This window comes from Mobula hypostoma, chromosome 26 (genome assembly GCF_963921235.1).
Source record: "Mobula hypostoma chromosome 26, sMobHyp1.1, whole genome shotgun sequence".
Classification (NCBI taxonomy): Eukaryota; Metazoa; Chordata; class Chondrichthyes; order Myliobatiformes; family Myliobatidae; genus Mobula; species Mobula hypostoma.
In genome coordinates, this window is record NC_086122.1 from 27,842,995 (window position 1) to 27,868,261 (window position 25,267).

At 40.3% G+C, this 25,267-nt stretch overlaps 1 protein-coding gene across 2 annotated transcripts; it reads right to left on the bottom strand.

The window, feature by feature from the left end:
- Positions 1 to 980: 980 nt before the first annotated feature.
- ncdn (neurochondrin) lies at positions 981 to 25,173 on the bottom strand. Of its 2 annotated transcripts, none has more exons than XM_063033854.1 (7): positions 23,470 to 23,569; positions 22,013 to 22,148; positions 19,046 to 20,053; positions 13,253 to 13,494; positions 9,361 to 9,585; positions 5,531 to 5,673; positions 981 to 2,539 (listed from the first exon to the last, which is right to left on the bottom strand). In XM_063033854.1, the coding sequence occupies exons 2-7, from the start codon at positions 22,136 to 22,138 to the stop codon at positions 2,103 to 2,105; spliced, it is 2,181 nt and encodes a 726-aa protein (XP_062889924.1). In that variant the 5' UTR covers positions 22,139 to 22,148; positions 23,470 to 23,569; the 3' UTR covers positions 981 to 2,102. The 2 variants fall into 2 exon arrangements, with proteins under 2 accessions (XP_062889924.1, XP_062889923.1); XM_063033853.1 differs by lacking the exon at positions 23,470 to 23,569 and adding an exon at positions 25,033 to 25,173 and having other exon boundaries at positions 982 to 2,539.
- Positions 25,174 to 25,267: the final 94 nt, after the last annotated feature.

The following is a 25,267-nucleotide window of genomic DNA, read 5'->3' on the forward strand; positions in this document are numbered from 1 at the left end:
AAACAAAAAGGTGAAATTGTTTGTCACTTTTATGATCGCAGGGCACTGCTGATTATCAAGTATGGCGGGGTCGGGTCTATCCCACTAGTGAGTTGCTCGGAAGCAGGGGAGCTGGACTTGTGCACTGTGATGTAGTGTGCTTCAGCCAGTCAGCAAAGAAGGCATCAGAGGCGGTGAGCAGATGCAGTGTGTGATCCAGCAAGTGGTGAAAATGATTCACTTTGATGTTTTTATTGTGATTGCAAGACCCTGTTGGACATTGGTAAATGTAGAATACTGCGCATCTGATTCACTGGTTCATTGGCGTGACTGATGGCAGGGGAGCTGCGTAGCCTCGGACCAGGCCCTTATGCCTGTTGCGGTCGCTAAGGAGGGAGATGCTGGAGCTGGCTGTGTGCTGCTGAGTTCCACACTGGGTCGGTGCTGCCCTCCAGTGTTTGCTCCCAGGAAGCCAAGCTGGATTGCACTCGTTTCTGGCTATACTTGCATAAGTTAAGGATCTGTGGCAGCCTATTCTTGCAGAAATGTAGCTCCAGGATAACATCCATGGACGATTAATCTATGGGCCATGACACTCAGGGCCTTGGGTTATATTGTTATTTAGAATTATTTTTTGTAACTGCATGTTTTTCTGCTATCATTATATATGCTGTGTGTGACTGTTGGTGCTACATTTTGCATCTTGGCTCCCAAGGGTCGCTGTTTCATTTCATATGGTTGGATGACAATTAAACTTGAACTCGATTATTCATCACAATTCTCAGGCAGTTGTCTATTCAGACCCTGGGTTATGAAACAGAGATAGATTCAAAAGGAGTAAACATAAAAGGGATTTTGAATGTTTATGGATTTGATTCACAGTATCATGCCAACAACACTCACATAACTGGAACAGCAAGTTTCACAAGGTGGGTATCAATGAAGCCTGTGGAAACTCAGAATGAGCTGACCTGAAAACATTTGCTGCTTCAGTTTGAAAATCTTACTTCACATGGATAGATCCAGTCTTATTTCAGTGTTTCTGGATAACATTTGCTGGGAGACTAAAAAAGTAATCACCCTTTATTTGTATCAAAATATTACTGCACAATTTATATTTTCCAACAACCCCTCTAACTTCATGGTTACTGTTAAACACAAAGGACAATGCTTCAATCTGAACTAGCCAAAATACAATAACAGCAATATCTTTGCAAAAGAAAGATGAAAGATTTTACTTGACGGTTAAAGAGAGATTTTAACAATGCACATAAAATAGGGATTAACTATTGCATATAAACTTATACAGCCAACCAATAGATTGTTAAAGTCTGAATGAACCGAGACACCATTAAATATCTCTGCATAATTTTGTGGATATTTATGCACTTATTAACATCAAGTCATTAAAAGCACCCAGTTTCCATTCAGTGCTGAATAAAATGTACCCTGAGACAGAGTTTTCTACTTTCTGTTCCAGCAACATAATGTATTCCAAAACCCAGATCATTATTTCCCTATATGCTTTTAAATTGTGGTCACTAACAGGCAAATTCCTAATTCAGGGAAGTTACACCGTGTACCAGCACTTTAATGTTGTGCACTCATTTTCAAGACTGTCCAACCCAGCTTGAATTATTATTACAAAATATGGCAGCACAATTAATTTAAGAGTCAATCACATTGATGTTTGACATTACAAGCACACTGTAATTGTTTTTATATTATGCAATAATACACGATTCAATTTTTTTGTAACAAGTTCACTTTTCGATTTTCACTGCAGATGACAACATATTGTCCTGACATAAGTATTAAAATTTAACTGTTCATAGCTAAAACTTTTGCAACCAAGGGCAAAAGTAGATGAATGCGAGAAGATAAATCATGAGATTTTTTTAGTTGTAAAAATCGTGCCGGGACAAAGCTGCTCCTCAGAGCAAAGAAAAACAGTAAACAATAAACTTTAATTAGCAGGAAGAGCTCAAAATGTAAAATTCAAATGACTAGTTGAAAAAATATTCACAAGTAAATCTTTTCAGCTTTTGAAAACACAATAAAGCTTCCAATCTTTACACTGGTGGCTCAGTCTGGGAAATTCAGGACAGCAAGTTTGGCTTTCTCTAATTTTCACAGAGAACCTGTTCCAAAATAGACATTCCATACAGGCTTGCTTTCTCTGCACCGTTCTTCAATAACATAAAGTCTTTGCATGATTTATTGTTCTTTGCTAACTCAGCTAAAACAGACTGAAAGGCAGTAATAAGATCAGACTCTACAGTCATAGGGGAAGCTTGAGATAGCAAATCAAAAATATCATTCAGCCATTCTGAGTCAATTATACTTTGTGGCAGCCATGGTAACAAAGGTATGCAGCTACCAAAAGCTTGCATTCCTAGAAACCAAAGCTCAGAAATTTGATCCCAAATTTCCTGGTACTTTTCAGTCTGGACAATCCATGTTCTTTGATCCGTTTTTTCTCTTTGTGTTGTGTGTGCTTTTGAAAGAAAGTGGATCGCCTCTTGGAAAAATCCCTGGGATACTGAGGCCCCCTGAAGCACTGAAAGAAAAGATTTTATTTTAATATACAAACTGCAAAACACTTCCAATCACAAAACTCATACTCAAAGTCAGGCATGAAGAGGTTATCAATCTCTGCTCCAAAACAGAAGTGTTCTTGGTTGTCATACAAGTGTTGATATTACTCCTAAAGCATTCCAGCACAGCCTTAAAATACCCAACAATCATGTCACCAAGTCCCATATCCTCATTTGATCCATGTGTTCCACAAATCCCACTCCTCATTATACAATTTTCGCACCTTTTTACTCTCATCTGTTCCAGCATGATTTCTAGAAGAAGCTTTTCCTACCATTCTTATACAATGACTTCAAACTTCCCACAAAGCTTCAATCTTGGCCTCCTCTTGTTCATCACAGGTACAGTCTTTATGAACAAACAAAAATCTTTTTGACATGCTTAAAACTAGAAATAACTTTTAACTGTCTGACTTATAGTTCAGGTGAGACCTTCTCCAAATGAAATTTTTAAGATATCCTTCACTACCACTCAGGAATCCAGCTCACAATTTCATAATTTCTTCTGCATTATCACTGGGGTTACAGCCAATAGTAGACTAACTACTTATCCCAAGCTGTGCAACACATTGATCCTCCATTAAAACAGCTTTCTTCCACTTTGAACCTTCATTGCTACCATCTTCATTATAAAGTAATTTCCCCATTTATCAACTCCAGTTAGAACTTGACCAACATTTTCCGGATTAACTTTCCGAACTTTATCTGCTCATAAGATTAATGTCGAAATCAGATCAGGCCACCCGGCATTCATTTTCACCAACCTTCAATAACTTAAATCACTAATCTCCACTCCCTTTAAGGTGGGAGGAGGAGATAGCAGCGCACTGCGCGCGTGCAGCCATCTGGTGAAAATGATATCGTATCCGTTAAATAAGGGCCCGTGGACAATTCTGATTTGATGGAGACAGACGTGAAAGCACAGAGGAACATCTGGAGAAATTTCTGAAACGCAGGTTCGCTGACGTCGTTACTGGGTGATCGAGAATCTTCCGGAGGGAAGGCCCCAAAATCCCCGGCTTTGCCTGCTGCTGGCGACCGAGATTGAGGTCAAATTGTTTGGATAGAGATGGTGCTCGGTACTCTGTGTCGGAGGGCTGATCGGAGGCTTGAAGTTTTCGGACGACTCAGAGTCGGACTGTGGTCAGGCATGGCGGGGAGAGTTTTCTTCCTTCTCCCGTCTGCGTGAGATGTGGGACATTTGAGAGTCTTTGAACGTTTTACTGTGCCATGGACTGTTCTTCATCAAGTTATGGTATTGTTGCACTGTTGTAACTATATGTTATAATTATGTGGTTTTGTTAGTTTTTTCAGTCTTGGTCTGTCCTGTGTTTTGTGGTATCACACCGGAGGAAATATTGTATCATTTCTTAATGCATGCATTACTAAATGACAATAAAAGAGGACTGTGTGTCTTCATAATCTAAAAACTAATTTCAAAATCTTTTGATGGACTTTGCAAATCTCACCAAGGCTCTTGTACACAGAGTTTCCTCTAGCCTTGTCTCAATTCAGATTTTCTGACTTTTCAACACTGGCTCCATTGCATCACCCCATCACTGACCCACCTTGATGACAGAGTCTTTACCAATTTTGGCCTGCACTTGCAGTTTTCTAAAACAACATTATTTCTCCCTATATATTCAAAATTAGAATTTATACATCCTCAAACCTGTCTTCTTTAACCACAACTTCAATAACTTTTCATAATTCTTATTCAGCATTTGCATTCTAAATAATTTGTACATTCTTGACAATGTGACGAAAGTACACATAGACTAAGATGTTGACTGTCCTGTGCTATCACCAGTGGGATCAACAGTTGATCTGCCACCTGTCTTCAGGAGAGAGATAAGTAAGAAAATGGAGCAGCATTTGGAAATGTTAATGAAGAGACGAGAGAGATTAACGGAAGGAGACACCGGTCCGGGTATTGTCAAGACTGGTTTGCTTTGAACCTGAACTGTTTGAAGTGATGGACAGGCGATACCCCAACAGGGGGATAAAAAAGGACAGGTTCGCTAAGGCAACAGACACCACATGAGACACCACTCACGACACCACGAGGTATTGAGACCCTGGAAGCAGTGCGCCCCCACAAGTCGGTGGGAGTTTTGGAGGGCTGGTCACGGGACCAGCCATAAACGCACAGGGTGGAAAGATTCGGTCGGCGGGAACCTGGTGTGTGTGTGTCCACCCTTGCCTGGGTGCCGGGTTCACCGTAGAGGAACCATCGTATCTGAAAACGGAGGGGTCACAGTCGGTGACCTCAGAAGACATTACAAAGGGCTTGCCCGAAAGCTAACTGCGAGAAATATCAAAGGTCTGTTGAATCCGATTTTGAATATCAGCGTTCGCTCTCTCTCTCTCTCTTCAACGGCACAACAACGATTGCTGCGAACTGAACTAAACTGAACTCTGTCACTTGTGATTGAACATTTTACCCCTAGACTGCGATAGAGCTTGATTGATCCTGTTATCCTAGTTCTGTGTACATGTGTGTTTATTCAGTGCTAACCTGTTGCATTTATATCCTTACTATTAGAGTACTGTGTTGCTTATTTCTTTAATAAAACTTTCTTAGTTCCAGTAATCCAGACTCCAACTGAGTGATCCATTTCTGCTGGTTTGGCAACCCAGTTACGGGGTACGTAACAACAAGTAATTAAATTTAGACCAGTAAATCACAATATTGTGAACTTTGATGTGATTTTCATTAGACTGATCATGAGTGACAACCCAGCTGATTTTTAGTAATTCTGATTCATTGTGCAAAATGATTTAAACTCATTGGCATTAGCACAGGTGGACATTGCTTTAAAATGTCCTGTAATCTCTGGTCCCCAAGGTAAAGATGATATTTTATCGTTAATTTTACATTACATGCAAAATTGGAAGATTGAACAGTAATAATTGGTAAACATATATAACAATTTATCTTCTCTACTATGCACCTGGTGTGTCAGCGAATATGCGGCTAATCATTAATCCCAAAGTGGTGAAATTGGCAGCAAGAATCAGAAAACGCTGATTGTAAAGCAGTGACTGCAAGGACTCCATTAACAAATTAAGTAAAGATGAAAAGCACTCTTCCTCTCTGTAAAAAGTAAAAAGAAAACAAGGGTGAGCAATGTTTGATAAAGAAAGGTGACCATAACAACAAAAAAAATCTGTACTTATTTTAAGATTGCCAATATTTTTGATTTTGTTTTTATAGGCTTCATCTGTTTTTCAGACAGTTCCAAAAATACTCTATCAAAGCAAAAATAAATCACCATTTCTGTGACAAGTGGGTGACCCATTATTTTTAAACAGCAACTCCTGGATTGTAGATTCTATCAGAAGAAACAACATCCCCTTGTGATTAATTTTATCAGGACCCCTCTCTCTTCTAGGCTTCACTGGATACAAGCATCATCTACCCAAGCTTTCCTCAATGTCCCCATTTCAGATATTCCAGATTTTCTTTTATAATGAAGAAGCACTGGCAAAACTAGGGCACTAGATTCTATTTCATGCAAATAAATTTTAATATGTGGAGAGCAACTGATCAGCTCATTAGCAATGCCAATGTATCAGGATTACCTGATAAAATACACACATAATTTAGTTGGGCATCACAACCGAGCACAGGGGTAAAGGGGACATTAGGGTGGTTAGTAGTACTAAGGAATAAATATTGATGGGACATATTTGAAATGGTTTAAGTGAAACAGGATACTACCAGGACTAAACACTATCACTAAATATCATAACCCAATGTATACCTACTTTACCTTAATTATTAAGCCAAGGAATCAGTGCTGTCAGCGTTCCAGAAGCACCACCATTTATATTTCAAGATGCCAACAATACAGGATTATGCTTTACACAGGGCAAAATGATCCCAACTAATAGATCAGATCAAGGTCTGCAGTCTTGCTTTATCTAGTGCTGAATGCTGGTGGTCAATTGAACCAAAAGGAGGCCTGAAAACATTAACATCATCAGTGATGGCACAGCCTACCATATGAATGGATCAGACAAAATTGACCTCTGAAAATTTTTTTTTCCAGAAATGCCAAATTTATGATACATCTGAGCTTCTATCTGAGACCCGTGCCAGATGGGAAACCACTTTATTTCACTCCACATAGTATCAAGAAACAGTTTAAAAGACTGGACACAACATACTTTGAAAACCATATAGCCGGTGGTACTTCAGGACCAAATGTGTCAACATAGCTTGTCCCAGTGTGAACCAAAGAGGTAATATGGACTGAACATGCCATCAAGTATTCTGTTTTGTTGTGTTCTGTGTTGTACTGCCAAGCATTGGGGGCATGGTATGTTGGTGCCTGATTGTGTGGTGACATTTGCTCGCTGCCCCAGCACATCTTTAGTTGTGAATGTAAATGATAAAATTCACCGTATGTTTCAATGTATATGTGATAAATAAATCTGAATCTCAAAGTAGCCCTGGTAGAAATGAAGTCAATGGCTACAAGGGGAAAAATGCTTCAGTGTCATTGGTCACACAAACATAGCAGCCTTAAGACCAATCATCTTTAACTACTTTATCAATACTCTTCTTTAAAGACCAGAAGTAGGGAAGAGCTGGTCATGTTCACCATTCCAACCCTTTTGCAACTCATTAGCAAGTGGAGCAATCTTCACCTACAGGCAGTAGCAGCCAAAATTCAGACATGGTCTGATAAGTGACAAGCGACCTCCACACCATAACGTTGCTGACCACCTCCAATCACCTAACCAGTTAACCATGATGTTCAATGGCATTACCATCACCAAGACCCTCATCAATAATGATTTTGTGAGGCCAGGTTCAAAACTAACCAGAAACTTATTTGCAACAGGATTAACCATTTGGTTCCTGAACTAACTTGTACAACCATAACAATTTCAATAAAGCAACACAATGAACACTTTGCATTACAATGGACTTTTTAAAAATTGTATTCTTCATCATACAATTTATGTTAATATATTTCCCTTGTAAATGCTGTGCGTTTGTGATGCTGCCACAAGTTTTTCATTGCAATTGTGCATATATAAACTTGTGCATTTGTCAATACACTTGACTTTTGATGTCAGTACTGTTCCTTGGCTGAGTATTTTGCTGCTCAATGTGTACCACATTTGTGTAGTGGTTATCGTGATGCTGTTACAGTTTAGGGTTTCCGAGTTCAACCTCGGCATCCTCTGTAAGCAGTTTGTACATCCTCCTTGTGGAAGGCATGGGCTTTCTCCGGGTGCTCTGATTTCCTCCCCACAGTCCAAAGACGTACCGGTTAGTACGTTCACTGGTCTTTGCAAATTGTCCCATGATTAGGTTAGGGTTAACTCGGGGCTTGCTGGGCAGCGCAGCTTGAGGGCCGGAAGGGCCTGTTCAGTGCTGTATATCTAAAATAAACTCATGACACCCCAAAGTCTTTCCACTATTTCCAAGACATAAGATAGGAATGAGATAGGACATTCCACACTTGCCTTTATTAATACAGCTCCAATGATATTCAAGAAGCTTGACTCAATCCAGCACAAAACAGCTAGTTTCAATATAGCCCATCCTCCAATGGAAGAATTTGTAACCTCCATCAGCAGTGTGTACTGTGTACTGTAGCTATTTACTACAGTAGTGGTTATTGAGACCACCTTCTAAACTGTAGATATCCATCACCAAAAAGGACATGGTTTTAACTGCTGCATGTTCTTCTCCTGACGTGGATATCTAAAGTCATTCATTCATCTGTGCTGGATCGGAATCCAATGCAAGTATTCTGATTTGAAGGACTGCAGTGAGTCAGGAAGGCTGCTTACCTTCTTGGGGAGAATTGCAAGTGGTGACATTTAGAAGTTTGCCTTGGCATTGAACAGTGAAAGGTAAGCAAAGAAGAAAGCATTTATCTTGCTCAATTATTATTCTGGAAGATGTCCAAAATGTTGATCATTTCACAGGAAAATGACAAGTTTAAGTAAAGCTGCAACTATGGGTAGGGTTTTTTTAGCTGCTACTTGAGATCACTAAGCAAAGTTTAAGCTTTAATGCACCTGTTCTCCAGTTGAAAACTGAACCCCAATGGTAATATAATGGCAATACATTTGCAACTATACTTGGCAGAGTTGGTACTTAGTACTTTATACACTTCCAAGTGAATATCTTGCAAAAAGGTAATCAAACTACCCTCTCCTTCCCTTTCTGGTCAGTATTGACCCCCAGACATTGATGTTCTAGTCAACAGGGAGACGGCAGAAGAAAGGGGTTGAGAGGCAAAATAAATCAACCATGACATAATGGGCCAAATGTCTAATTCTGCTCCTATGTCTTATGGATTGTTTTTACTACCCAGAAAATCCTTCTCCAATAATTTGTTCCAATGTATTAATTTTTTCCTAATATATTCAAAGGCTCTTGAACCAAAGGGGATAACTTTGCTCAACTTCACTTGCCGCATCATTGAAATGTTTCCACAATCAATGGACTCACTTCCAAGGACTCTTTATCTCAGGTACTCGATATTTATTGCTCATTTATTAATATTATTTCTTCTTTTAGTATTTGCACAGTTTGTTGTCTTCGGCATTCCGGTTGAACGTCCCAGTTGGGCAGCCTTTCATTGATTCTGTTATCGTTCTATAGATTTATTGAGAATGTCCACAAGAAAATAAATCACAGTATTATATATGGTGACATATGTACTTTGATAATAAACTTTACTTTGAAATTTTTGAATGTTAACTAATTTTCACAGAATTCTTACATTATATTATAAACCTTCAGCTGATATACCTGATCAGTGCAGGCTCAGTCACTACAAGATTAAGGAAAACTCCACAGGCAGTTCGGAGATTCATTTCAGGATCATCGGGTAAAGGTTGTGCATTTTGCCAAGAACTGAAGACTTCCCACTGTTGTGCAAAATAACGGAAAAGTAAAACATGAAACCCACGTGAAATTAAGATTCTTCGAGGAGCATCCTCAGCTGAAAGGTGACAAAATCCAGGTAATAAGAACCTGTAAGTAAAGTCACACAATTAGTCAATCCATCTTAAGTGGACCCAAATATTAATAGAGATTTTACTAGATCTCAATTACTTTTCCCTAAGAAACCTCCGTTGGGCTACTGTAAATGGGAACACGATGCAAATCTTATTGAGAAGTTAATAAAATACAGATTTTTTTTAAAACATGAAAATCATTCAAACAGTTGACCATGTAATCTCATGCCCCCATTCCACTGATCTGTTACTGTATACCTGCTTTTGTCCCTCATCCCTGAAAATGATTGATTGTCAATAACGTGCAATAACTATGCAACAATTACAGAATCAGATGAACATCTGGCCAAACATCAAATTCTACCAATTCCAAATTGTACTTTTTTTTTGCATTTAGGAATGCAAAAGTTAGAAACTTTGATAAAATAACCCCTCCCAGACAAAATTACAAGTTTGTGTAATCTATTGTAATTTCATCCTTTGAGTCCAGATATCACTCAGATTATTAAAAGCTTTACCATGATAAAACATTTACATGCTCAGTGTTCCCAGTGCATTATAACCAGACCTTTGCATATCTTTAGTGTGAAAAGATATAAAGGCCACTGTGCAATTTGCCTCTTTATTTCATGACATTTTATCGACATTCATAGACCACTATCTTCAACATTTTGACATTGCTTAATATATTAACATTTTTGAAATTTTTGTATCTATCTGAATTGCTTAAAATGTCAGCCAGCTCTATATTAACAACTACCCGGGATAAGTGGGTTTTATGTAATTTGTAAATATGGTTAATAGATCCGATCTCACACAAGTTCTCATGAGGAGATTTCAAAGATTTAAAAACTATCACATGTACACTGAAACAATGAAACACACAGTGAAATGCATCATTTTGCGTCAAAGCAAATCAGTTGAGGAGTGCACTAGGCAAATGCCACCATGCTTCTGGTGCCAACTTAGCATGTCTACAACTCGCAACTCCTAAATGTACATTTTTCCAATGTGGGAGGAAATCCACGCGGGCATAGTGAGAATGTACAAAACCCTTGCAAACAGTGGCAGGAATTCAACTCTCACCGTTGATCCTTCGCGCTGTAATAGCGTTAAGCTATTGTGTTGTCCTGTTACTATGTTAATTATATTATTATAATTAAGCGCCCTCGACCCCTATTCTGCTACTCAGTTTCTTCATCAGATCAATAATTATTTTTCAATCCCACACACTCATAAACAGATTCTGAACTATAATACTTTACTGCTGATACCCCACAAGTGTCACCATATTTCACATGTACATACAGCCCTTGACAGCATTATCTAAAAACACAGCAAAGAGATTTCATACATATGCTGATATCAGCCCAGCTTTACCTTTCTTGACCCCACTCTCTCCAAGGCTTATATCCCCAATAGCAATTGTAGGAGCCACGTATCTGTTCTCTATCCGCTTTCAGCATTTATGGTGCCTACTATGGTAACTAGTCACATGAGTGGGGGCGTGGTTAAAGTGAAGGGAATAATTTACTTATTCTTGCTTATTTCGTCGCAGTTTGTAGCTTGGGACTGGTGGAGGTCGTATCTTTTGCTGAGATAATGCTGAATGATGCTCATCTTACAAGGGTACGTTTTAAGTTTCATCGCTTCAAGATTGTATGCTTGCTAATTGCTAATAAAGGATTCGACTTTTGGAACAATCATTAGAGCTGAGGGCATGTTATGTAAGTATAACAACTCTGTAGCGGTCACAGGCTAGCGGCAATTGGTTTGTTTTGGTTTTGGATTTTTGCAAGCATGTAACATAATTGCTATAATTGTTTCAATGTACCTTCAATTAGCTGTGCAGTTTAAAGCCTTCTCCACTGCAACCTAGAAGTATTATACAGCAATTACAAACTATCTCAGTCTAAAAAAATGAAAATTATTTGTTTCATATAATTCAAAACATAGGTTATAAAGTATCTTCAGAAGTTCATATTTCCATTTTAACTTTAATCATTTGTATATTCCAATATATTGTTGAAACAACTGATAAATGCTTCCCATTTTTCCATCTTTTGAATTTTTTTAATGTGATTGGCTACATAGTAAACTTGAAGATAATTCAGATTGAATGCTGAGGCTACCCTTGAAATGAGACCTGTTAGAAACAGGTGCTGGAAATGAAAAGGTTTATGGCAAAAGGATCAGCAATTTTTCTGGAGTTCCAATTGCATTTAATACATATTCCCCACCCCACTCTGATCTTACCATCTCTGGTTACCAATAGTGTTTCAAAGTTCAATACTCTATTGAGGAGATTTTATCTCCTATGGTGATTTCACTAATTTCAGATAACTAGTATTTTCTGCTTATGTCAGAATTGTCCAGTTCTGCTGCAAAGTCATCATGTGTAGCATTAACTCAGTTTTTCTCTCACCAGGTATACAGCCTAACCTAATGGGGATTTCCAGCAATCTCTGTTGTTTTAAACTTCTAGCAACTATTGTATTCTATGTTTCTCTGTTCCAACAAATTTTATTTCTTTATACCTCTCTCTAATGTCTGCATTCAGCTACGAACGAGATGCTACCAAGATAGTGTGACCCAAACAACTTTATTTTCCACCTTATCAGAAACTTTCTTTTGTTCCTTCCATGCACTTTATGCCTTTTAAGCTCCTTCATAATCATTCAGAGTAGCCATCAACTCATCCCCTTCCAAGGCAAAAGTCTGAAGTGGAACAATCTTGTTACCATATCTAATCTTTCAGAGAAGCTGTGCAAGCATAACCCACACCTTCATTTAGGCTGCCTATGTCTACTTATCCATCTTTACCCAAGCTTAGCTCATTTGCTATCGATCTATGCCTGGCACAAAGGCCCATCAATTCATAGGGAGGTTCAGTACAGAAACCGGCCCTTTGGCTGGCAAGTCCACAGTGACCACCAACCATCCACACTAATCTTACATGAATTCTTTTGTAATTCTCCTCACATTCTCCCCATTACCTGCATAAAATTTACTATGCCCGGTTAAGCTACCAATTTGCACATTTGTGGGAGGTGGCAGGAAAATGGAGCATCCCAGGGAATTCTACAAGATCACAGAAAAAATAAGCAAAATCCACCCAGACAGCATCCAAGATCAGGATCGAATCGTGGTCTGGTGCTGTGAGGGAGTAGTTCTACCAGCTGTACCCTTAGATCTGACTATTCCAAAGCATCTTGGCTGTCCTCACATAATCTCCTCTCTCTTAACTGGGGTTCAAAATGTTTGGACCAGCTACAAAGACAACATTCAAGGCCTATCCATCCATTGTCCACATGCATATTACCCTTCACATTTCCCCATGACCTCAATTCTCAAAATCAATATTTTTTTTTGCTACTTTACGGCCCACTGAGATAAACGCTCCTCCAATTCTGTGCCCTTAAGCATGCCCTGACTTGCAACATTTCACCAGCGACAATCCTTCCTTCACATGCCAGAGATCCAAAGACTGAAGTATAGCACGTCTTTACAGTTAAAATATTTAGATGGTTTAATGTAAACGTTATTGTTGAGACAATAAAATTATATTATAACATGGACCTTAGTCGTACACTGTTCTACATAGAAGATGCAACATAATAATGCTCACAGCTACAAGTTTGATTAAATCGACTGCAAAATGCATTGTTGTATTCTTTTCTTACCTCAAAGCATCTTTTGACCAAGTTTTTGCCTCAGAACGATCAGTCAGAGAGAGCTCCTTGACTTCACTGTCTATGTCATTTGATCTCACTGGGCATTCAAATAGCATCTGAGCGTACCGAATCAGAAAAGGTAACACTTCACAGATGTCTTCCTTTAGTGCAGAAGTCTCTTCGGCCATCCACGCACCCAAGACTCTGACTGAGGCAAAAACAAATGGGTCTCTCAGCTGTTCTTCATTCACCTGCATCAACAGAAGAATTTTAAGAGAAAATTTTACTGACACATGTTTAACAAATAAATAGAAATAGAAGTAAGAAATTCTAATTTAAAGGAATTGTTGGGAATACTCAAAATATAACAAGCTTTTGATAGGAAATTCTGATCAGTACCTTGAAAATCATCTGCTGATATGATGTCTCAGTACCTGCTTCTGTGCAACACCAAAATATATAAAATAACATGATATAACATGACAGCATGGCAGCGTAGTGGCTAGCACAATACGTTACAGTACAGGCAACCCAGGCTCAATTCCTGCTGCTACTTGTGAGAAATTTGTATCTTCTCCTCATGGCCACGTGGGTTTTCTCTGGGTGCTCTGATTTCCTCTCACAGTCTAAAGATGTACTGGTTGGTAGGTTAATTTCACATTGTAAATTGTCCTGTGATTAGGCTAGGATTAAATCGGGGGATTGCTGGGCAGTGTGGCTCGTAGGGCCTATTCAACAATGCACCTCAGTAAATAAATAATGGGGTGGGGGGGGAGAAGATGGCGGTGTGACGGCAGCGCGCGCGGCCACTTCAGTGATGAATATCTGTTATTTGTCAAGTCGGGGACCGTGCACAATCCTGATTTGATGGAGACAGGCATGAGAGCACGGAGGAACATCTGGAAAACTTCTGAAATGCCGCTTTGCTGTCGCTGCTACTGTGCAGAAACCAGAATCTCCAGAGCTGAAGGCCCCAAAATCCTTGGCTTTGCGTATTTCAGCGGCCGGGGAGAGGTCGAAGGCACTTGGCAGAGGATGGCGCTCGGGAGGCTGCTCAGAAGCTCAGAGTTTTCGGACGGATGGACTCAGGGTCTGCTGCTTCCAAGGTATTGGCAAGTTGACGCTGCCTGGAGGTTTATGGCAGGGAGCTTCTCCCTTTTGCCGCCTGCTATCAGGGACTCGGGAGTCAATCGACTCGTGACTTTGAGATTTTTTTTTTACTGTGCCCATGGTCTGTTCTGTATCAAATTATGGTATTGCTTTGCACTGCTGTAACTATATGTTATAATTATGTGGTTCTGTCAGCGTTAGTCTTGGTCTGTCCTGTTTTCTGTGTTATTACTCCAGAGAAACATTGTATCATTTCTTAATGCATGTATGCATTTCTAAATGACAAGAGGACTGAGTGTTCTCATAATCTAATCTAATATTGCTGCTTCCCAAAGAGAAAATTTTCTCAGAGAAAGTAGCACAATTGAAGTCCCAAGATCACATGCATATTTCACAAAATTATACACTAAACCACAACCTACATGCAACTCCATTCACATCTGACAGTAAATGAACTCCTAAGAGATGTTTGTTACCTATTGATTTCAATTATATTCACGGGCCAACTTTGATGTTTGTGTTGTCCAAACTGAATGTAAGGTGGTCAAAAGCTGTTTCAAGTATGTCGATAGTAAACACTCCAATCACCCCACTTACCTTCGCCTTCCTAATCTGATTGTGCACCTGGAGAATTCAATTCACATTAAATTGTTATATAATTTTGATCCCAAACAATAATTAAGAGTTTTCTTGCAAAAAAATGCCTTCACTTAAACTGCATCAAATCATTATTAAATTTACATTAAAATATGCATTAAATATGATGAAAATACACAATTGGATTGGAGTAATGAACTACAAAATGCACCACAAAATCTGTATAAGCATTGTACAACCATATGTTACTTTCTGCAATTACTCTTCCCACCAAATTTAAATAATGAACAATATTATATGTTACATCAGTGCAAAACAAATAATGAACTATGTAAACAGCATGAACACTGCATTCTGACAAGTAAGTCTCTGACCGCAGGATCTCTTCATCACTGAAAATCCAGCCACAGAAAGTTTAAGGCAAAAATGGAGGCTATTCAGTGCTGGTTGAAGAAGCGCTACTCAGGCTGCTCCTATCTTCTAGCACCAGTCTGTAACCCTGTAAGTATGTCACACCTCAAGTACATAAACAGTATACATATATGCTTTTTAAATGTAGTGAGGGGTTTTACCTCACTACCCTACTAGGCAGCAGGCTCTGGACACTGTGAAATTATTTTTCCTGATCTCTGATCTCATCCTTTGACTAATTATTTTAAATCTGTACTTGTTTTCTGTTGTTTCCACTGTGGAAAATAGGTGTTTCCTATTTACTCTATCTAGACCCCCCTCATTAATTTTGTACGTTTCAATTAAACCTTCTGTGCACCGTTAAAAATTGCAAGCATATCATATCTTACCTTGTTTCTACAATCTTCCTGTCCTACAATAAATCTCATCTATTCCTCTTCAATGTAATAATTACCAATTCTCAGTAATGTGCTGACCAGAACTGTGATTTAACAAATTCTATATACAGCTATAGCAGAATTATTCCTCTTCTTACAATGTTTGCCTTGGTCAGTAGTGTCCTGTGTCTTTTTAAACACTTTCTTTACCTTTCCAGTTACCTTGGATTTCTGGTCAAACGTTTCAAGATCCTTTTGCTATTTCCAGACCAAACACTTAACCTGTATTTCCCTGGTTTGCTGCATCTTCCCAAATTACATATTTCACACACTTGTCTGGACTAAATGTCATTTGCCATTTTCCTGCTTATATGAGCAATTCGTTTACAGTGCCTTGAAAAAATATTCAGCCCCCAACCGTTTCTTCACATAAGTATTACAACCAGGGATTTGGATCAATTTGACTGAGAATTTAAAATGGGGAGGTGAAGATAATGCGTTGGATGCAGAGGCTGATGTGGTGATAGGTAAGGACAAGAGGGACTCTTACTATTATGATAGTGGGAAGATGGGGTGAGCGCAGATGTATGAGAAAAAGCTATGGGGATGCTTTTCCTCAGAAGCAACTGTAAAGCTGGCCAGGATCGGTGGGAAGGTGAGCTGCTAAATAGAGAGAAATCCTGGATAAAAACCAGTTAGCCTCTGCCAGAAAGCTTAAACTAGGGAGGAAGTTTGCCTTTCAGCAGGACAAGCCAAAGCACACTGCCAGAGCAACCATGGAGTGGCTTCAAATGAAGAAAATTAATGTCCTTGAGTGGCCCTGTCACAGTCCTGACCTTAATCCAATGGAACATCTCTGGCAAGACCTCAAGACGGCTGCCAACTGATGCTCCCCTACTGACCTGGTACAGCTGGAGCAATTTTGCAAGGCAGAATTGGCAAATCTGGCTCTGTCATGTTGTGCAAAGCCAATAGAGATTTATTTAAAAAGACTACTGTAATACTGCAGCTGCAAGAGTTGTTTCAACTAAATACTGAGCAAAGGGGAATGAATACTTTTGAACTGCTGACATTTCAATTTTTGAATTTTTAGTTTTCCATACTTTACAATTTTCCCTGTTTTTTTGGGCACTACTGTGATAAAAGCAGCATGTGATTCACAAATGGAAATTCTCAGTAAATGGATCAAAATCCTTGTTTATGTGAACAAAGGGTTGGGGGTCGAATACTTTTGCGAGGCACTACAAGTTTTCCTATTAGCTAAAGCCTCCCTGTTAACAGTCAATCACATGACTTGTTTTGCATTATCTCCAAACACCTTCAACGTCCCTCCACTATACAATACCTAAACATTAACACTAAATTACTCACAGGCTTGAAACTTGCAAAGTGACAAGTACTTTTACCATTGGTAACACCCTTCTATTCATAAAAAAAAATCAACTATCATACTTCATTCCCAGTTACTGAGCCAATTTTGGATCTAATCTGCCACAATGTTGGATCACAGGGACTCCAATGCATTTTTTTAAAATCAGTTCTTCACAAAGGAAGTATCAAAAGCCTTATTAAAACCAACACGCATGTGCAACACTCACAAAATGCTGGAGGAACTAAGTGGGTCAGGCAGCATCTACAGAAATGAATAAACAGTCAACGTTTCGGGCCGAGACCCTTCTTCAGGACTGGAAAGGAAGGGGGACGACGCCAGAATAAAAAGGTGGGAGGAGGGTGATACAGTACATGAAGCCAGGTGGGTGGGAAAGGTAAAAGACTTGAACTGGGATTAGAGTGAGGAAAGAGAGTTGGTGCCAGAGGAGAGAGGAGGGCTGGAGTGTTCAGGGAAGGTGGGGTGGGAGAAGGTGGAGGCTCTGAGGATCCAAGAGGTGACAGTGGAGTCTGAAAGACATGGGGTTGGAGAGTGGTTGTGGGGGGTATGGGGACCTGGGGACCCAGCAGCAGCAATGAGAGTTTTTGCCTAGATGTGCTGGTTGAAGACCAAGCTGGAGCCAGAGCTAGAGACCACACAATTTGCAGTCTGAAGGCGTCCAGCGTCGTAGGAACCAACAGTGACGGCGGTAGGATCTGGGGTCTGGATTGCTCAGGGTCATTGGAACTGGGGTTGGTGCCAAAGTGTCACCAGTCCAGAGGCATCCTGGGCCTTTGAAGCTGGCAAGATCCGTGGTCTGGGGACATCCAATCGAATCAAGAGTCCAAACTGGAGACAACAGGGACCATGGTTTAGGGCGTCGAGGGCCGTCAGAAACAGAGTTGATGACGGCAGGATCTGCGGTCTGGAGACTGGTGATCTTTCGACCCTTACTGGATGTGAGGAGGGTGAAGAAACAAGGGATGAAGGCATGGATCCGGCAGAGGATGAAATGTTAGAGAGGTCCACGACAGACGGAGGAGAGTGTGTCCTGGAGCTGCGACAGAGACTGAGACAGGGCCCACCAGGTATCACATACAACTTGGAACGAGAATCCATGGGAGAAGCAGTAAATTGACCGCAAGTACTTGGGAAACTTGGTGAGTCCAAACCAAGAGAACTGAAAGCCGTGTGGGCCATGTGGTAGTGGTGGAACAGTTGCTAGACCTACGTGCAATCCTGATCTCAGGTACTGACTGGCACAGTGTGGGGTTTGCACATTCCCTCTGGCTGCTGTGCTTTCCTTCCACATTCCAAAATTGTGTGGGCTCAGCAGTTAAATGACCACGGTAAACTGCCCCTCCTGTAGGCAAATGGTTGAAGCAAGAGGAAGTTGATGAGAATGTGGGCAAAATAAAAAATAAGATGGGATTAATGTAAAGTACGTGTACAATTGGTCAAAGGGCCCCTCTGCTTGCTTTGATTTTGCTTGAAGTAGCTGTTTCTAGTTCTCTCTTGCCTAGTTCTCCTCTGTCTAATATGACAGAGTCTTTATCCTAAATCAGTTTTGCATGTTTATTCACAACGTTATCTCCGTCCTTTTCTATAACAGTGCTAAACCTAACTGGATTATGATCAATTTCACAAAAATTGCTGTTTATTGTACTCATTCCTACCTTTTTCATTCCACCTGTCCAGACCCTACTCTCTTGTTGGGCTTGCTACACACTGACTGAAAATGTTCTATCGAAAGTCATTGAGGAATTATGAACCCTCATTTGCCCTTTAAACTGACTACTTCCCATTCAGTATTAGACTAGTATTAGGGTAATTGCAATGACCACCACTACTGCCCAAATCTGCATATTTGGAGACAAAAAAAACCCACAAATTTAAAAATGCAGTTAATTCTTATGATAAACTATTTTCCATACTCACTTGCTTAAGATAGCCAATGATTGCTCCAAAAGCCTCCACCATTATTTTTACTAATTGTCCAGTTTCAGCTTCTGTTAGATGGACTTTATCATCAAGCACACAAACCATCATCCCAAATTCAATTATACTGTAACATGCGGTGATGACATCTGGTTTAGAGTAAGTTGCCTCAAGTCCGGGATCTTCCAAACAAATCCGAACCTCCACACAAGCTAGGTTCACTATCAATGACAAGAATTTACTTCTTGTGTCATCATTTACTGCTAAAATCCAGTCTGAACCATACACCGCCAACAAAAGTCCAGCAAGTTTCAGTGCTGGATCTCTTTGTGAGATACTCAGTTTACTGTTCAGTATACTGAAGAGACCAGTGTAACAGTTCTTCAAGCATGCAGTGAAGATTGGGTCCTCTTTCAGGATACACGTGCTAGGTAGAAAATGCTGCATTATGTTGCACAATTCAAATTTCCGGTTACCTTCTTCTGCAGCAAACTGTTCACTAAGCATGTTGCATACATTCAAGAGCTCTGGCTGAGAAGTATTCCAACATATATTTTCCATTGCATTCAGGAGACTGACAAGTAGACACAATGCTTTCTCACAACCACAACATTGGTTTATATAAGCCTGACATAATGCAGACACTGTTCCTTGAGTTACTAATTGCCTCTGTCCTTCAGAACAGGCAGAAAGTGCCTGAAGACATTGATAAGAATCATCAATCATTGATGTGAAGGTGGTAATATCTACTGCAGATTCCATTTGCAAACTGACAACTTCATTGAAGATGGGAATTTTGCTGAACATTTCAGGGTGAGTAGCCATTTCTGGACTTGTGGAAAAACATGCAAAAAGAGTCAAACCCAGAGCTCGGAAGATTTGATTGGGACAACCACTGGGTGATTCCTTGGTGATAAGAAGCCTGTTTGGGAAAGAGAATCCGATAGCATCAAATATTCGTCGTCGAGTTTCTGCATTGGTTTCGCTTGCTTTCACCACTTTGGTCACCTAATGTAAAAAAAAAGACAATTTATTGTTGAACACTGATATACAGAAGTGCAAGTGCATTGCAACTATCTATGTAACTATTTACTGTATCCTACTTGAAACCTGAGACAATTTGAATTTACACCCAGCAATCTGGATTATAATCCAAATTATTATGAAAATACACTAACACAAAAGGTTAAATTATCAGGACACCAAATAACCAGGTAGTTTAATCCACTACAATATTCAGGCAAATCTGCATTGAGTGCACTAAGATTAACATACTCTTCTCCAGATAGTATGCAACAACTCCAAACAAATTCTGTCTAAACCTACACTTATTAGCTTGGGCCTTTGATCAACATCTATTGACAAGATTCTATAAATTAAGGATTTCTGCCTATGCTACGTGGCCCATGCACTTTTGTGCCATCATGAACAAACTAAATTCCAATTTACTCCTGGTAGATACAGTTGATAGAAATGAGTTTTTAAAAATTAACTATCACATTCAATTTTAGGTAACCTTTCCACAGCCTGGACCATAATAAGCATGATACAACATTCACCTTTCAGAGAAAAACCCCTAGAGAGTCTACAGGTAGAATTAAAAGCATAGCTATGGAGATAATAGTTTCCCTTAAAGATAAGCATAGCCACCTGTGGTTGGAACCAAAGAAAATCTGCGAAATATGTGGTGTTGTCCTGAATCCTATACAAATTAGCAAGGAGGGGGGTATTGGAGGTCTTAAAGTTCATTAAGGTGAATAAATCCCTCGGAGCTGATCTGGCTCTTTCTCAGACTTTGTAGGAAGTTAGACAAGAAATTGTGATGGCCCTTGCAGAAATTTTTATATCTCCGGCCAAAAGTAAGACTGTCAGACTGAAGAATGGCTAATGTGGTGCCACTGTTTAAGCAGTGTAGCAAAAACTAGGAAACTACAAGCTTATCAGTCCAACAACAGTGATAGGTAAATTACTGCCAGAGATCTGATTCGGGACAGTCAGCGGGGCTTTGTGTGTGGGAAGTCATGTCTGACAAATGTCTTGGAGATCTTCAAGGAGGATAGTGGATGTTGTCTATGTGGACTTTAACAAAGCCATTACCAAGATCCCTTATGGCAGGCTAGTCTGGATGGTTAAGATAGTATAGAATCTGGAAGAGATAGTAGATTGGATTCATAATTGGTTCATTGGTAGGAAGAAGACAGTGATGATTGATGGTGGCTTCTTGGACTGGAAGCCTGAGTCTAGAGGTGAGGCACAAGGGTTGTGATGGGACCTTTGCCGGGCACATTAGCAACATTTGAAAGGCTTCTAAATAAGTACATGGATAGGAGAGGAGTTGAGGACTATGGGCCATACATTGGCAGATGGGACAAACTCACTAGGCAATATAGTCAGAATGGACAAATTGGGTCAAAGGGCCAGTTTCCATGTTATATCATCATCATTGTCATTATGTGCTGTGTTGTGTGACATAAGCAATCATGGTCCCATGACCATAATTGTTCTTGGCATTGCCTTCTTCTGGTCAGCTTCTTTATAAGACAGAAAACCCCAGCCATTATCAATTCTCTACAGAGACTGCCTGGTGTAACCAGGACTTGTGATGTGCACCAGGTGCTCATACAGCCCTCAACCAACTGGTCCCTTGGCTTGAGTGACCCTGATCTTGGGGTGAAGCATGATGACCCGCAGGCTAGAAAAGGGAAGGAGCACCCTATACCTCCTTTCAGAGATGTATCTCCACCCTGCCATCCACTATGTTACATGACTGATACTAAAAAGCTACTTACTTAATAGGATGATGATCCACATAAACCAAAGCAAATGCAACATGTTTGATAACTTTAAACATAAACTCATTGTATACACTGTGAATCTCAGGTGGAAACTTATTGTCTAACTTTGGAATTTGTTATATCAGAATATCAAAACAGCCAAATTAAAACTAGTGAACTAAAACACTCTTACCAGTAAAAGTGCTGCGAACTGTTCACTATCATTTTTTGCATCATGTAGAACTTTAAGACATCGTTCCAGTATCTTATTATTCGCATCCTTTTCAGTTTCAGGTGTTTTCTCTGAAGTTGAAGTCATTTTAAGCGATCTGAATAGCAATATAAAAGGAAAGCAAATACCAAAAAAAGTCACTCCAAAAAAATGACAAATATTGTGTAGAACTACAGAATCCCAAAGGATATGGACAGGTGAAAACCAGGTGGGTTGCCCTGAGCTTCCCGCTGCCTGCTACATTAATTCCCCAACGTACTTTGACCTTTTTGTAATGTCACATTGGGAAACACTTTTGCCAGGAACAATCATAGTCATGAGGTCATGATCATCTATGTCATACGACAGTGGTCCCCAACCACCGGGCCACAAAGCATGTGCTACCGGGCCGCGAGGAAACGATATGATTTGGCGATATGAGTCAGTTGCACCTTTCCTCATTCCCTGTCACTCCCACTGTTGAGCCATTACCCACGCGAGGTCATTACCCGCGCGTCATCCATGTCAGCGCGGGAAGGAGATCAACTCCTCGAGCTTGCAAATGGCGGCGGGCTGAAAAGTATGTTTGACATAACATCTCTGCCCGCATTCAGGATCAAAGTCAAGGCTAAATATCCTGAGATAGCCACGAGAGCACTGAAAACATTGCTTCTATTTCCAACACTTTTCTGCGAAGCGGAGTTTTCTGCAATGAATGCAATGAAAACTAAATTGTGGAATAGACTGGACATAAGGAACCTCCTTCGAGTATCGCTGTCTCCCATCACTGTGTTGTTGCAGGGAAACAAGCCCAGGGCTCCCACTGATTCAGCGATATTGGTGCATTGCAATGATTTTATATGTTCACACGGGGAAAATATGTGCTGTGTGTTTAATATCCAAACGTTACTTAAAATGTTATGATGTTATTGACTTACTTATATAACCATATAACAATTACAACATGGAAACAGGCCATCTCTGCCCTTCTAGTCCGTGCCGAACGCTACTCTCACCTAGTCCCACCGACCTGCACTCAGCCCATAACCCTCCATTCCTTTCCTGTCCATATAGCTATCCAATTTTTCTTTAAATGATACCGAACCTGCTTCTGCCACTTCTACTGGAAGTTCGTTCAACACTTACTTCAAGCTCCCCTGTCCTCCCCTGATAATTGACTTATCACTATATTCATGCCAGGAAAATATGCGCTGTGTGTTTAACATTAAATTTGTTAGATAAACCCTTTTAGAAACGAAATTGAGTGTATTAGCCACTTATCCCTATATTCCGGTCGTCATTAACACCCCCCCCCCCCGAAACAGAATCCGCGAAAGCGATTTGCTGGGAAAAAAAACTGGCACGTACATGCATGTGCACTGGTGCCCACGCAAGGCTTCATGGTCATTGTAGTCTTTCTCGGAGTAAACACAACGTACCTGACTGCTACTCTTGCCCGTTGGCGACCCTACCACCGCACCCCGCCCCCCACCGCTGGGTCGGCCGGTCCGCAAGAATATTGTCAATATTAAACCGGTCCGCAGTGCAAAAAAGGTTGGGGACCCCTGTCATACAACACAAAACATGATGATGATAAACATGACCACATCTTCCATCAGGACATACTACAGCCTCCTGGACTAAAATCTGAATTCTACAACTGCAGGTAACTTGATCTCTTGGACTGCATCAATCGTCCATCTCTGATATTAGCTCAGTATGTTTTGTTATCCTTTCTCTCTCTCTCTCTATGGGAGTGGAGGATGTGCCCAGCCTGATTTACTGGGTATGCCCTCCTGCTCTGTATTTTCAATCCTCAGATTTATTTGTTCATGTCCTTATTCTCTAGTTACTCCCATTCACTCATTGACCAGATAATGTGTTTATGGTTTATCCCGTAATCATCCCAGTTTCACTCCTTCCAGCAGCTTAACAAGCTTCTTGCTTCCCTTTCAATCTGGCCTGAAATAGTAACCGTTTCTCTTCCCACAGTATTTCCAGCATTTTCTGTCTTTGCTTTGGATTGTCAGCACCTGCAGTTTTTTTCAAATTTTCAAACACAAGGGATGACACATTTTTACCAAATGTCATTCTTTTAGGAAGTATATTCAAAATAGATTAATCATATGCTGGAACCATGGAAAAGTACAGGTTTTCCAAATACTGAGCTTCCTAAACATCTCATACCTTAAGTCTGCTTCTACCACTGATGACTATTGCTCAGTTCTTATATCACTCAAATATTCTTTTTGATTTACCAATTTGTAAGATGTACAATGCCATGGATAAATATATTAGAACACTTCACATTTTTGTAGATATAAGTGAAAAAAAGGTTTAAAATTATATATATTATCTGCATTCTAGTGTAGCTTAATATATGACAGTGTTCAATGAAAGAAAACTATGCAAGGATGATTTATCCTTTAACATAACGCACACAAAATGTCGGAGGAACTCAATAGGCTAGGCAGCATCTATGGAGAGAAACAAGACGGTCAACGTTTCGGGTCAAGACCCTTCATATTGGCATTGACCTGTTCAGATAAAAAGTCTCGACCCAAAACATCTACGGTCCATTTCCCTCCACTGATACTGCCTGACCTGCTGAATTCCTCCAGCATCTTGCGCGTTGCCCCAGATTCCAGCACCCGCAGTTCCTTGTCTCCATAATTATCAAGAACTTTTCAAATACAAGCAGTGAATCTTCAGCATCGTGGACCTCAACGGGACAGGCAGCATCTCTGGAGGAAAACGAACAGATGACGTTTCGGGTGGAATCCCTTCATTTAGACTGCAGTTGAGTGTAACATCACTTCAGCAGGTTTTCCAACAACCGCACTCCCTCACTGCTGTGCGGCCTAGAGCCGTCACATAACCACACTCAAGCACCAAACAAATTAGTGAAATGAATAGTAAGAGCACTCTCTATCATCTTTGTGATCAACTGACTTCTCAGACACGATATTGATGATTAAAAAAAGACAAAACACACAACGCACCTCGCTGCTCCACAATATCCGGGCCACTGATGACCTCTCGCCCTGAATAACGTAAACCAATCGGGCGCTCCGAATTGTTGTCCTCTTGACCAATGGGATCAATCCCTCAGGCTGTCGGCATGGCCAGCCAGGCAATGGTGAACTTTCACCCCGGCGACGTTAACCAATCAATGGCACTCAAGCCCGGAGAGTCCGATCGAGAGTAGGAGCCGGATCTTTTTCCCCCAGGCAACCG

What these genes read in the sequence shown, in the direction of transcription:
- ncdn (XM_063033854.1), bottom strand. Translation starts at nt 22,138, where the DNA reads ATGACTTCAACTTCAGAGAAAACACCTGAAACTGAAAAGGATGCGAAT. An exon ending in TGGTCAAAAGATGCTTTGAG is followed by an intron (nt 9,586 to 13,252) that starts GTAAGAAAAGAA and finishes CTTTACTTACAG; the next exon opens with GTTCTTATTACCTGGATTTT. An exon ending in ACTGAGCCTGCACTGATCAG is followed by an intron (nt 5,674 to 9,360) that starts GTATATCAGCTG and finishes TACTTTTTACAG; the next exon opens with AGAGGAAGAGTGCTTTTCAT.